General features: G+C 40.7%; 1 protein-coding gene across 3 annotated transcripts in view; it reads left to right on the forward strand.

Moving 5' to 3' along the window:
* Nucleotides 1-14,322, forward strand: part of LOC103028460 (filamin-B) — a 126,954-nt gene that overhangs the window by 80,518 nt on the left and 32,114 nt on the right. For 2 of the 3 annotated variants that reach the window (XM_022682249.2, XM_022682247.2), the window contains exons 22-30: nucleotides 1,512-1,674; nucleotides 2,458-2,618; nucleotides 4,394-4,561; nucleotides 5,894-6,017; nucleotides 6,122-6,275; nucleotides 8,449-8,638; nucleotides 9,726-9,973; nucleotides 10,763-10,864; nucleotides 13,958-14,060. In XM_022682249.2, coding sequence (XP_022537970.2) covers nucleotides 1,512-1,674; nucleotides 2,458-2,618; nucleotides 4,394-4,561; nucleotides 5,894-6,017; nucleotides 6,122-6,275; nucleotides 8,449-8,638; nucleotides 9,726-9,973; nucleotides 10,763-10,864; nucleotides 13,958-14,060 — 1,413 coding nt within the window. The remainder of the gene's footprint in view (nucleotides 1-1,511; nucleotides 1,675-2,457; nucleotides 2,619-4,393; nucleotides 4,562-5,893; nucleotides 6,018-6,121; nucleotides 6,276-8,448; nucleotides 8,639-9,725; nucleotides 9,974-10,762; nucleotides 10,865-13,957; nucleotides 14,061-14,322) is intronic. The other variant, XM_022682248.2, reaches the window with a different exon arrangement.

Below are 14,322 nucleotides of genomic sequence, written 5' to 3' on the forward strand. Positions count from 1 at the left end.
CTGAAATTTTGTACCAGGAAATATGCAGTTAAAGATTTTACCACACAAATTTATCGTTCCTCAACCTACAGTGTCAGTCCACATGTTAATATCCAACTTTCTCATAATGTAACCTGGTAATGTTAAACCATAAATTATATTTATAACATGTATGAGAGCAAGAGCAATGTGCTTCCATCTAGTTCAAATATAATCGTGTGAAATTTGTGAGAACTTTAGTAAAATTAAAGCGTATCAAATTTTTTGCACTATAAGGTTCAGTAGCTCTCACCGCTCTAAAGCTAAGCTAAGTTAAGTAAACAAAAAAAATAAACTTTCAGACAAGTCAAACGAGGGCTGGATGTAAATCTACACAGATTTTGCTCCTGAAAACTGTTTATTTGGGTGAGTAAAGTGCTTCCATTTATTTACAGTAAGCTTTGATTTTCAGATTTCCACTAAAGCTGGAGCATTAGCATTAGCATTAACAGCTAATTGCTAGAGCTAATGCTAATGCTTCTCCAGCAGTGCTAGCTGGGGTTAGCAGCAGGCTACAGGCCGATAATACTCACCTCTGAACAGCCAAAGAGCTAGTGCTTAGCGCATTTAGTGGGTAATGCTAATTCTGCTCCTGCAGTGCTAGCCAGGGTTAGCATCAGCCTACAGGCCGATAATACTCATCCCTGGACTGTCAAAGAGCTAGCATGTAGCATGGGTAGCAGCTAATGCTAATACTGCTGGAGAACTAAGCTTTAATGCTTCTTAATACCTGACTGGTACAATTCATATATACGGTGCACCTGATTAAAAGGCGCACTAAAGATTTTGGGGAAAATTGAAAGGATTTTAAGTGCAACTTATAGTGCAAAAAATACAGTAGTTCCAAAAAGATTATCAAATATAAAGGACAGGTTGAGGTTTTATTTAATTTTCACATAATATGAAAGCAAACCTGAAGCTGCACTGACTAAGGTCTGTTTTGTTAAATGGGAAAGAGCACAAATCTGAATCTTAAAGGAGAACTCTGGTGTAAAATGGACTTTTGTTGTAGTAAAACATGATTAAAAGTACTTACCTTTGATAAATGGCACACCTCCATTTTTACACAGCGTTCTGAGATCCAGAAATTAACAGTTTGTCCAAACACCCTTTGGACTGGAGACACGGGACATAATTTGCCTCGATAAATCGTTTTTTTAACCGATATTCAGGCTTAAAGTAGCTCCACACCTCCTTACTAGAATCTGGAGAAAAGTAAGTACCTTTTTATCATGTTTTACTACACCAAATTCAATTTTACATTTACTTATACATATAACTTGCTGTGTGCTGTTAACAAAACAATGGGAAGAAAAAGAACAGTAAAAAAGGACCTGGTCTAGGGAAGGCAGGCACCGGCACCCAGCCATGAATGGACTTGCATCCAACTTTAAGGAACTCTCCAGTTAAAAGCTGAAATGGAAGGCAGTTAGCTAAATCTTGCAGTGCGTCTAGTTAGTGTTGTTTAATACTGTCTGTATTGTTGTTTCCAGGTGTTCATGCTGTGGAGGTGCTGTATGATGACACTCCTGTTCCTAAGAGTCCGTTTCAGGTTGGAGTGGGCGAGGGCTGTGATCCTGCTCGAGTTGTAGCTAAAGGTCCTGGGCTGGAGGAAGGTCTAACTGACAAAGCTAACAAGTTCTCAATCATCACCAGGTACCACTGCCTTTAAATAATGCTTAAAAATGAGTTTTAATCGTTTTTTGAAACATCTCTTGCATTAAAAATTGGCTGTGGGTAAAGTGAACATGAAGTGTTTCCTCAGGGAACAGCTTGGGAAGGCCCATATCTGTATATGTTGAGGTGTTATTTTGTGAGTGATGTGGGTCCCTGGTCAGCATGCTCATGGCAAGGCAATGTGAATTTGTATTTCGAAATCTAGTAGAAACTGGTGGACAGTAGTGTGTTCATTCATTAATTGCAAGAGCATTAGTTTGGTTTAAGCTTAACACATGGACATATACAGGTGCATCTCAAAATAGCAGATTTCATTTTCCAGCAGGACTTGGCACACTGCCAAATGTATCAAATCGTGTATAATATTCTAATTTTCTGAGACACTGATTTTTTGGGTTTTCATTGGCTGTAAGTCATAATCATCAACAATAAAATGAATAAAAGCTTAAAATAGATCACTCTGTGTTTAATACATCTATAAAATATGAGATTCACATTTTGAACTGAATTACTGAAATAAATTAACTTTTTTCAAAGTCATTCAAATTTTTTGAGATGCCACCTGTAGAGAGTCAGTTTTCTAGGCCAGGATTATGCCTAGTTCTGGACTACAAATCTGTTTCAATGGATAATCTCAGTTCAGAGTGCTGTACAGTCCAGTACTAAGCTTAATCCCTGTCCATAAAACCAAGCCAAAGTGCATTAGGGGGAAAAATAACTATAAATTAATAATTAATCATTTATTAATTACGTCTATTGCAGAGGAGCTGGTATAGGTGGGCTGGGAATCACAGTTGAGGGACCATCCGAGTCAAAGATGTCCTGCAAAGACAACAAAGATGGCAGCTGTAACGTAGAGTACACGCCCTACGCTCCCGGACTTTACGATGTGAACATCACGTACGGAGGACAGCACATTCAGGGTACGTTATCTGCTTCCACGCACCTTTTTCTTCTTCTCGATGCACTGCGCTCAGTAACGTGATGCACTGAATTTAAGGAATGCATTGTATCTAATTCATTCTTCATAGTGGAAGACGGGGCGTCTGGAATGAAATACGAGGACAAGATCACATCGTTTGAACTCCCACACGCTGCTCATCCTTTAGATAGAGTTACTGACTCATTAAAACATGCCTGTTGGGATTGTTGGGGAGGGATGTTGGAGCCCAACACATTCCAACAGCTGGGTCTGAGAGTTCAGCCTGCAAGCTCTAAAAGCTTTATAAACTCTAGAAGCATCAATTAAGCTTTACCTTGTTTTTAAGCCACTGAGGAATAGCACTTATTACTGCTAATCCACAAACCTTAGCTGCGGTTTTAACCCTTTAACTTCTGCTTATTTGTTTTTGGGCCAGAATTAAAGCTCCACTAGGTAGGATTGAGATTTTGTGCTCGTGGGCTCCCCCTACAGTTGTAGAGTGTAATAAATGTTTCAGGCGGATTAGTTTCTCTTTCTCGTTTTCTGTCTTTCACAGACATATTCGATCTCTTTCCAGCTTCTGCCAGAGTGTCTGTATGTTAGTTTGTAAAGAATGAACCAGTAGTCCTTGTAGAACTGTTAGAACTAAAGGTCGGAAAGCAGGTCGCAGTTCTCGCGAGCGTTGGTCGCTGCCGCCTAGGAGTCTGGTTTGAGCTCAGAGGAGCTCCGGCACAGACACGAGAGCACCGCTATTCCTCCTATTACACCTCAATGCAGCGCTGCAGTGAGTTTCAAGCTGTAATTTCTCTTCTTTAAAAATATCAAAAATTATTACAGTACAGAGAGAGAAAGTGAGCTATAGCTAATGTAACAGGTACCAATTTATGAATGTAAAAAGGTAATGACCACATAATTGATAATGGAGAGATATGGCTAGTTTAAAAACAGATTTAAGTGTGTTAATGTTGTTGTACTACATTGTATATTTTGTAAAACCCTTTTATTCTATTAGCTGTGGTATTTTTAACACACATGGATGCTTATTTTTTTCCTCCATCCATTTCATTATATTGAATTTTACCTTAAATTCAGTGTTTTTTCTTTTATATTAAAAGGTTCTACATTGTAGATTAACACTAAAGTCATCCAAACTATGAAGAAATACATATGAAATTATTTACAAAGCAAAAAAAGTGTTAAAAAAAACAAATATGTTTTATATTTTACATTTTTGCCTAGATTAGAGAGTTTTGCACATCTTGGCTGGATTTTCTCAGTCAGCTTTACGAGGTAGAGTCACCTGGAATTCAGGCTTTCAGTTAACAGCTGTGCTGAACTTGTCAAGAGTTAATTACTTGAATTTCTTGTCTCTTAATGTTAAAATTTGAGAGCATCAGTTAAAGTAAAGTAGTGAAGAGGTAGAGTTACAGGTATACAGTGAATAGTGAATATTTGAGTAATGTTCTAATCCAGATTATGAGAAGCAAGAACTACTTAACTAAGTAAAGAAAAAAAAACATCAAGTGTTATGGTGAAACTGGCACTCATCAGGGCAGCCCCAGCAAAGGAAGAGCAAGTGTTCCCTCTGTTGTACAGGATATGTTCATCATCAGAAAGTTAACAGCTCCCCAGATAAGAGCACCTAAATGTTTTAGAGTATTTTGGCTGTATTTTGTTTAACATGTTTAAGGAACATGTATTAAACTTAATAGTCTGGAATACTTTAATATTAATTTATAATGTAGTTTTATTATTATGTTTTATTTCTGTTTGCAGGAAGCCCGTTTAAAGTGCCAGTGAAGGATGTCGTGGACGCCAGTAAAGTGAAGCTCTCTGGTCCTGGAGTGGGTTCAGGGGTTCGAGCTAAAATCCCTCAGTCCTTCACTGTGGACTGCAGCAAAGCTGGCGTAGCTCCACTCGCTGTGGCCGTAACCGGACCTAAAGGTGAGACACTGGACGCTGCTGGAAGAACTCCAGACTGTTCTCTATGTGGGCTCTTCTTTTTCCCTCCCTTTTTTAATTATCCTCACAGATACAGCAATCAGTATTGGATTATTGACAGTTTTTTAAGAATCTTTTGTGTTGATTCCTTATCATTAAAATACAGATGCATACCGTCGCTGTCCAATAAAAAACAGCATAAAAAACTGAAACAGCAACTTTACAGGAGAGAGAAAAAACCTTGGAAACTCTCAATGGAAGTCGATGTAAAAACAGTTTATTTCTGGTCATTTTGAAGAGTTTCTATTGGTCCGTTCATCAAGAAATTTTGGCACAGTGTCCAAAGGACCGGTTTGTCTGTTATTATGTCAAATTATGTAGTAAACTAAAAATCGACAAAAATGGAGATACGTGTTTTTTATTGGACAGTGACGACATGCAATAAATACAAATTACAGTGCAAACACATTATAATCTGATTTAAAGTGAATACATTACTTAAAAACCACCAAGCAACACCATAGCAACCAGAACAGATACCATAGCAATAATCACAAATACCATAGCAACTTGACATTCATAGCCATGCCATGTATTTTTGCAAATACATTACCTAGTAACCACTAAGAAACAACATAGCAACCACCACGGATGCCAAAGCAACACCTTAGAAACCACTTAGAAAGTTGCATTTAAAGTGCTTTTCATTCATAAAGAACCTTTTGCTTGGAATGTCCCAATAATCCACCCCCCCTTTAGTCATTTGATTTTAAGGATTTCTGGATCTGCTGATCCAGAGTCCCGATCCAATACTTTGGCAATGCAGTAAAAAAATAATAATACAGTTGGCAGTTAAGGTTTATTAATTATTTTTATTTTTTTATCAAATAAAATATTTTTTTTCACATATTTCGCCCAGGCCATTTAAATCTCAGGAATTAAGTTCTAATTTAGAAATCCTTACAAACAAGCTGAGATGTTTATAATAAACTAAAAAAAAGTTTCCTCTATTTAATTTTTCATGCATTATCTTTATTCCAGCATTACATGTTAGCTTTATCTCCCCTCAAACATACAAGTATATACTAGAATTTAAATTAACACCACTAATATAAATATAGTTCCATTTTACATTTCTTACATTTATTCTTTAATTTACTTTTAAATATCCACTATTTAAAAAAAACAAAAAAAAACAAGTGCAGTCTGTGGACGTTTATCCCGGACCTGCCTGTGGTTTTCTCTGTAAAAGGCTGATCAGAGATAAGCAGGAGATAAGAGTAAAGTGCAGTAATTTAGTTTAGATTAATGATAATAAGGATTGTGTGTTTGCAGGTGTGGCCGAGCCGGTTGATGTAATAGATAACGGAGACGGGACTCACACCGTGGCGTACACTCCCTCAGTGGAAGGTCCGTACTCTGTGGTGGTGAAGTACGCTGATGAGGAGGTTCCCCGCAGGTATTCCCGCTCCGACTCACGCAGATGTTTTCACTCGCCTGCAGTGGTTTGTGTAATAACGGCTAATCTGTAATTGTGGTTCACCGCTGTACGTTTTTTTCCAGCCCCTTTAAGCTGCGTGTTCTGCCCACTCACGATGCCAGTAAGGTTCGTGCTAGTGGTCCGGGTTTGACCACAGGTCTCCCCGCCAGCCTGCCTGTAGAGTTCACCATCGACGCCAAGGATGCAGGAGAGGGCCAACTGTCAGTGCAGATCACGGTGAGTACCCATCAGTCCCTGCATGGAAAACTACTGTCCGTGAGTTCGAGCAAAGCCACCAAATTTTTGTGCACGTTAAGGTGTACATATGTTTGCAGAGCGCTTTATTAATTGCATAAAACTTTTGCAATTCATTCAGGTTCCATTTTTCGTTCTTTAGTGGACCTAAATCTAATCAAATTTAAATTTAGATTCTCTACTCAAACCTGACTCAAACCAGAGGCCCGACCCAAACTCGGGCCGGGTCGGGCTGAGATTTTCCACCGCTTTCTTTGGGTTAAGCTCCAGAAAACAGTCTGTGACGTAGGCATTTTTTTAATGCTACTTTTATTTTATATAAAGCTATGCCATTATAATCACAATATAGTAACAAATTAAGCTGTGTTTAAAAAAAAAAAAAAAAAAAAAAAAAAAAGTTGCACACGTTAGAATGTTATCATCACGCAGCTCTGGGGCTCATGCACACGTGAGCTCCTCCTACACTTATCCACATTACTCACTTGACTTGCAGCGCTGTGTGTAGCTGTTCTTAATGATTTTTAAATAATTTAAATAATAGGCCTATGCTTCTTCAGTGTTGCAATATTAACTTACATCATGCTGTACAGATTTTGCTTGTTCAAACAGCCCAAAACCTTTTTAAAAAGCTCAGTTTTAACGCTCTACTTACTGTACTAAAAAAGTTCAGGTTTAAATCAGGCTCGGGCTCATAATAACAGTTTATGAGGCAGGTCAGTTCTGGCTCGAGCAGAAAGTGCAGGGACTCTTGTTGGGTCAGATTTTTGGGGCTCAATCTAAGCTCTAAATAAAACCCCATTGGGTTGCAGTAGAAAAGGAGATTCTAAGCATTGAAAGTGCACCTGATGATAAACAGTAGGGTACATCATCATGCAAGAAGTGATGGTTAGAAGATGAGGGTAAGTTGAGGCAACAGTAATCAGTGGATATGTGTCATTTGTGTGGCTGCGTAAGCAAAGAAAAAAAATGTGAATCTGACTATTTCACATCCAACCTGGGCCATGTGGTACTAAAATCAAATACATATCCCGGGGTTCTAGTGTCACATGATCACTGATCTGATCTGGCCGTTCAGACAGAGTCACATTGCCAGGAAAAAATCCAGCCCAACCCGTCCCAAGCCCGTGTACTTTCTGCCCGAGTCCAACCTGCCCCATAAATTGTTTTTATGAGCCCGAGCCCGATTTAAACCCAACAATTTTTTTTGGAAGTAAAGTGTTAAAACTGAGCTTTTCAAAACTTTTTCGGGATGTTTGAATCAGCATGATGTTGATTAACATTGCAACACTGAAGAAGCATAGACCTATTTAATAAAAATGTATATTAATAACAGATCTCCGCATCTACTCTAATATAATTAACAATGTCTAAGAATATAAACTTGCTTTCTGAACAAGCATTTTTTATTTTATTTTAAATATAGAGCCCTAGTGCAAAACACATAAAACTATAAGGCTATGTTTTATTTATTACAATATTTTTTGTGAACTCTGGGATTGTTGTGCAATTAAATCATTTTAGAAGTGAATAAGCGTGCAGGTATTCATAAAAAAAAAATACAAAGTGCTTACAGCTGTGTTGACGATTACTGTATATTATAACAGACTCCCAGTCCTACTCTTTATTCATCTTCTCGTTTTGGAATCACAGCGTTACTGAATCTCCTCCTGGGGTGTTTGAGAAATGAGCGCATTGGTCATTCAGCTTTAGCTTTGGACAGATCATCACGCAACACTTCTTCTATATGTCTCCTCTCCAGCCAGAAGCCTGTCTGTGGATCAGCGCGCGATGCCGTGATGAGATAAATGGGCATTTCTCTAAAGCCCTCTCTGTGTCTCGGTGATCCTCCTCAGAAATGAATGGCTCTCCTGCTCATCCTTTTTCATTGTCTGTCTAACTGCTAACTGATGAAGTTGTTCTGTGTGATTATGGAGGATATAAACTACTCAAAGCTTTTTTTTTTTGAGAGTTCGTTTGTGTCCAGACGTCTGTGCTGCTGTGTTTTGGCAGGCGGAGGCATTGTGCTGAATTCTCTCCTGTGCTGTTCGTCATGCTGTCGCCGCTCTGCTCTCGGCGGCGTGTGAGAACGGGCTGCAGACAGCTCTGCGCTTTTTATTTATACGTGGAATTTAATTTTCATTTTCATTTTGTTCAGGACCAGGACGGCAAACTGAAGACGGCCAACATCTCAGACAACCAGGACGGCACTTACAAGGTTTCCTACGTGCCTGATAAGGTGGGGCGCTACACCATAGTGATCAAGTATGGTGGCGACGAGATCCCGACGTCTCCTTACAGAGTGAGAGCGACGACCAGCGGAGACGCCAGCAAGTGTACGGTCACCGGTGAGTCCTGATGCTGGTCCTGGAGGGATCCTGTCTGCACATTTTAGTGATTAAAGTACTTTTTTGTATTTAAGGGTACACTCTTCATAAATATACCCTCAAAGGTACAATACTGGTCTTTATAGGGTCAGATTTAGTTCCCTCTGAAGTACAAAGTAATTTCTAACACCAAAAAGTACAGATTTGTACCATTTAACCTGCAGCCAAAAGGTAATTTTTTTGTATTCTGTATCACTGTGCTAATAAACAATATATATTTTAATTGCACATTTTTAATTTGAAAGCCAGACATTTTTGGATCATCAAGTTTTTGAGCCATATTGATGATGATGTTTATAATCTTTACTGGCACAAAAAAACATGGGTACGAAAAAGGACTTTCACTGAAAGGTACTTTTTTGTACCTCAGTATAAGGTACAGCGCCAACGACAAGCTTTATACTCTTTTAAGTACAAATCTGTACTTACTTTTCTTAGTGTGTAAGCACTTGGGAAGGGAATTGTTAATGCACTAATTACCCCTTGAATTTTTTAACGTTTATCGTCACCTTACAGCCACAAACTTAAATATGTTTTATTGAGATTTTAAGTGATAGACCAACACAGAGAGGAATTAAAAAAATGATAATTGGGGCCCTATTTTAATTATCTAAAGTGCACAAGTAATTTGTGCATTTTTGGTAGCCTGACTGTGGCGCGTTCGTATCTTAACAGCGTGCCGCTTTTGTGCATCTCAGCAGAGACAGATACTGACCTGCGTGTTCACGCTGTGAAGGTCCAACAGCAGCAATTATACATTATCCTTTATTCTGTCTATTTGAGTGGGGTACTGTTTAATGAGTGGGGTGTACAGCGCTGGGAGGCGAATGTGCTACCTGGTGAAAAAAAAAAAGGCATTTATTCTTAATTCAATTTCTATGGAAGAAAAGAAAGCAAGGATCTTGCTAGGAACAGGTGGAAGGGAAAACCACAAATGTGAAGGGCCAGGTGCTTCCAGGACTAAGAAAAGTAGGTCTATAAAGTGAACATACTAACATCATTTCTCAGCAGCACATCCTGAGCATCTGCTTCTAATCTCCTCCTACAGGACCTGGCATCGGGCCTACCATCGGCATTGGTGAGGAGGTGGGCTTTGTGGTGAACACTAAAGGAGCAGGGAAAGGAAAGGTCTCGTGTGTCGTGGTCACTCCCGACGGGACTGAAGTGGAGGCCGACGTCATCGAGAACGAGGACGGGACCTTCGACATCTTCTACACTGCACCAAAGCCCGGCACTTACGTCATCTATGTTCGCTTCGGAGGAGAGAACATCCCCAAGAGCCCCTTCAAAGTCATGGTGAGATTGTATTCGCCAATGTGCCCACAATCTAAAATTCACATTTTACTATAGTTAATAGTAGTGTATAAGCTAGCTAGCTTTTAAACACAAGTGTGTTGTGGGGCACTGAATAACTTGTAGAGAAACTTGGGAGCTGTGAGGCTGAAATGGAAGATGTTATCCCAAGAACCACACTATTAGTGCATCTCAAAAAATTAGAACATCATTGAAAAGTTACTTTATTTCAGTAATTCAGTTCAAAATGTGAAACTCATATATTATATAGGTGTATTAAACACAGAGTGATCTATTTTAAGCGTTAATTTCTATATATTATATAAGACCAATTGGTAGTTTTGGCAGTGTGGGCAGTGTGCCAAATCCTGCTGGAAAATGAAATCTGTCAGTGCAGATTTGTTTTCCCATAAAATCTTACAGCACTTCATGCTTCCCTCTGCTACTGACAACTTTTATAGAGATGCAGATTTCATTTTTTTCAGCAGGACTTGGCACACTGCCCACACTGCCAAAATGGCTGTAAGCCATAATAATCATCAACAGTAAAAGAAATAAACGTTTAAAATAGATCAATCTGTGTTTAATAAATCTATATAATATGAGTTTCACATTTTGAACTGAATCACTGAAATAAAGTAACGTTTCCATGATATTAAACTTTTTTGAGATGCGCTAGTATATCTCCTTGTTGGTTTATCCTTCCCAAAATGGAAAGATAATAAGGGCAGGCCGACCTGTGTGTGTAAGTGTGTAAACGAGTGTGTGTTACGCTACTCTCTCATTTCTCAGGCTACTGATGAGGCTCCTCTATTAGAGCAGCAGGCAGTTCAACAGCAGCAGCAGCAGCAGCCACTGAGCCAAGCTGCTCCAGGAGCCGGCTTCCAGCCCTGGGTACACACACACACACACACACACACACACTCCACCATCTCCTCCTCATCTCCCTAACCCAGTCATCTTTCCTTCCTTCTGCATCCCTCATTTCTATCCTCTTCTACCTCACAGACAGTGTGCACGGACTTTGGGAGCGTTTGAACACACCACTTCCTTCACTTTTTTATTTCAGGCCTTGCACTGATCTCCAGGCTGCACACCTTTATTTTGTTTGTCTTGGTCTCTAGTTTCTATTCTTTCTCTCTTTCTCTCTTTCTTTGTGATGATGTAAGTGAATTCCATCCAGTTCTGCCTCGTTCTGACCAATCGAGCATCATTCTCTACAGGAAATGGCTCTGTCTGTTCATGGCTCATGTTCTCTCTTTAGTGCCCATCTGATTAGGCTTTTAATTAAAGGAGAACTCCAGTGTGAAATGTGTGACGTGGGTTGTAGTGAAACGTGATAACGAGGACAAACTTTTATCAAATATCCCAACTCTATTCACCCCCGGCATTCAAAAATACAGAGCTTTTAGCTAATGCTCCCAACAGGCTTACAATGCTAGTAATAGGGGCATAGAGTTTCCATGCAAAGAAATGGCAATTTTTACACCATTAACAGTTTCTCAAAGTATCTCTGCACTTCATTGGTTGCTCACAGATGCAGCCTTGTGCTGATCCACATCACCCTAGGAGTGACGAGGGGGGGGAAAAGCGCCATCTACTGTACCCACCCAGTGAGAGCAAGGCCAATTGTGCTCTCTCGGGGCTCCGATAGCTAATGGCAAGCTGCAATAACTGGATTCGAACCAGTGACCACTCAACGCCCTTAAAGACTCTAAAGAGTCTTTTATTAATACAGTACCTGTGCACAAAGTTCTCAGTGCATTGCTTTTAAAAATCAGGGACCACTTAGTAAACGATAGCAACAGCACAGCAGCCACTCTTTATACCAGGGGCGGCAATACGCAAGCATGAAGCATCTGGCCCATGAGGTTGTTTGAATTATACTAAATGATAATGGAAAAAAAGTAATGAAATGCTTCTCTGGTGAGCTTTTGTTTACAATCCTCCCCTGTCTCTCACTCCAGTTTCCGCCCATTCTCATTTTCCCACCCATTCTTGGGCTCCCTATCTCCTTATAAAGACATGTATTTCCGGCCCTGTCCCAATGCACTAAACACTAGTGTATTGGGCCGCGACCATGATGACACAGGTTCGATCCCGCGTAAGGAGCAGTATGTTTTTATTTATTTATTTATTCCTTTCTTCTTGGGTTTACCTGCTTTTAGATCAACTGTTCTGCAATTGGGTTCCACGACCCTCTGGGCTGGAGAGCTACTAGTCTGCAAAGCTACTCCATCCCATTACACTTCATTTTTCAAAACAAGAGTTTTGAAAACCACTTGATGGCTTGGAAAAATATCTGGCCCACAGCCAAACTTAATTGCTGAGCCCCGATTTATACTCTTCAGACTCTTCAAAAAAACAGCTTAGCAACTTTTTTAATCTTTTATTGTTATTAGAGCACTTTCCTAAGCTACCTTTTCTACCTTTTCCTTTTTTATTTTTTTTTCTTCTTTTTTCCCCCCAACTAGCATGTTTTCATGGTGGCAGAGGTTTAGGGAAAGTCAGAAACTCTGAGAGGGTTTTGTCGTTTTGCTTGGAAGCAGATCTGCTGTTAAATAAACTGAAACGACCTGCATGGCAACCGAGCTGCAGCTACATGTCTAGGCTAATGTAGGGCACGGCTAAACGCTGCCATGCGTTATTCACACAGACCTCTCCACACATCTGTTTTTCCATTATTTCACTCCAACTGATGATGATGTATTAATATTGGTGAGCACCACCGTGAACCTCCATTCAACCGGAGGCTGTGACACCTCCCGCCCGAGTCTCCCCGCTGACCTTATACCAACCCAGTCACGGCATGTTTCCACCAGACGAGGGAAGTGGGGTGCAGTCGTCTGAATGAAAACTAAAATAAGCCTGTATTTAACTCCTGAGTGCGTACAGAAAGCCGGCACGTGCCAACACCGCCTCTTTCCAGCTCCAACCGTTATTTTCTTCGGTTACGGGGGTTTTATTTTCTGCTTCATTACTTCTTCTCCTCTTTTTCCAGACTGTTCCAGGTGTGCTGAGAGTTTGAATCATCATTTTCTCATTCTATTTTCCTCTTTTTCACCCGTCCGGTGCACGACTCTCCACTGCAGCTGAATCACAACACCGCCTCTGTCTCTCCTCTCCTCCTCTCCTCTTCTCCTCCTCCACAGTCTCTCCACTCGTCTAACGGATTGGGCTGCTTTCTGAGAGGCACTCACTCGCTCATTCTCTCTCTCTCTCTCTCTCTCTCTCTCTCACAGGTCTGAAGCCTGTTAATATCTATATCTCACCATGTATGATTTTAAATCCCTCTGTGTGTCTCTCTCTCTCTCTCCCTCTGTCTCTCTCTCTCCCTCTGTCTCTCTCTCTTCCTCTGTCTCTCTCTCTCCCTCTGTCTCTCTCTCTCTCTCTCCCTCTGTCTCTCTACCTCTGTCTCTCTCTCTCCCTCTCTCTCTCTCTCCCTCTGTCTCTCTCTCTCCCTCTCTCTCTCCCTCTCCCTCTGTCTCTCTCCCTCTCTCTCTCTCCCTCTGTCTCTCTCTCTCTCCCTCTCTCTCTCTCTCTCTCTCTCTCTCTCTCCCTCTGTCTCTCTCTCTCATCTGTCTCTCTCTCCCTCTGTCTCTCTCTCTTCCTCTGTCTCTCTCCCTCTGTCTCTCCCTCTCCCTCTGTCTCTCTCCCTCTCTCTCTCTCCCTCTGTCTCTCTCCCTCTCCCTCTCTCCCTCTCCCTCTCTCCCTCTCTCTCTCTCCCTCTGTCTCTCTCTCTCTTCATCTGTCTCTCTCCCTCTCTCTCTCTCTCTCTCTCTCTCTCTCTCTCTCTCTCTCTCTCTCTCCCTCTCTCTCTCTCTCTCTCTCTCTCTCTCTCTCTCTCTCCCTCTGTCTCTCTCTCTCTCTCCCTCTGTCTCTCTCTCTCTCCCTCTGTCTCTCTCTCTCTCCCTCTGTCTCTCTCTCTCTCTCGCTCTCCCTCTGTCTCTCTCTCTCGCTCTCTCTCTCTCTCTCTCTCTCTCTCAGGTCACAGATGGAGCGTATATTCCAGTAAACAGTATGAACGGCACTGGTTTCCGGCCGTTTGACATGGTGATTCCGTTTGCCTTCAGAAAGGGTGAAATCACAGGTGATTCACGATTCAGATTAAAGCTTCACTGAGAAACACCTTCTCTTTTTTTTTATTTTTTTTTATTATTATGTCTGTATGTAACCACAAAATGAAAATAATTTACAATGATGGCTTCATACGTAGGCCCTAAAATATCATATCAAGCACTACAAGCACTACAAAATGCTGCTTCCCCACTTTGCTTGATACGATTCTAACATTTATACTTTAAAGGGGAAATCTGGTGTGAATTGGACTTGGGGTGCAGTAAAACATGATA

Source organism: Astyanax mexicanus, chromosome 24 (assembly GCF_023375975.1).
Source record: "Astyanax mexicanus isolate ESR-SI-001 chromosome 24, AstMex3_surface, whole genome shotgun sequence".
Taxonomy (NCBI): domain Eukaryota; kingdom Metazoa; phylum Chordata; class Actinopteri; order Characiformes; family Acestrorhamphidae; genus Astyanax; species Astyanax mexicanus.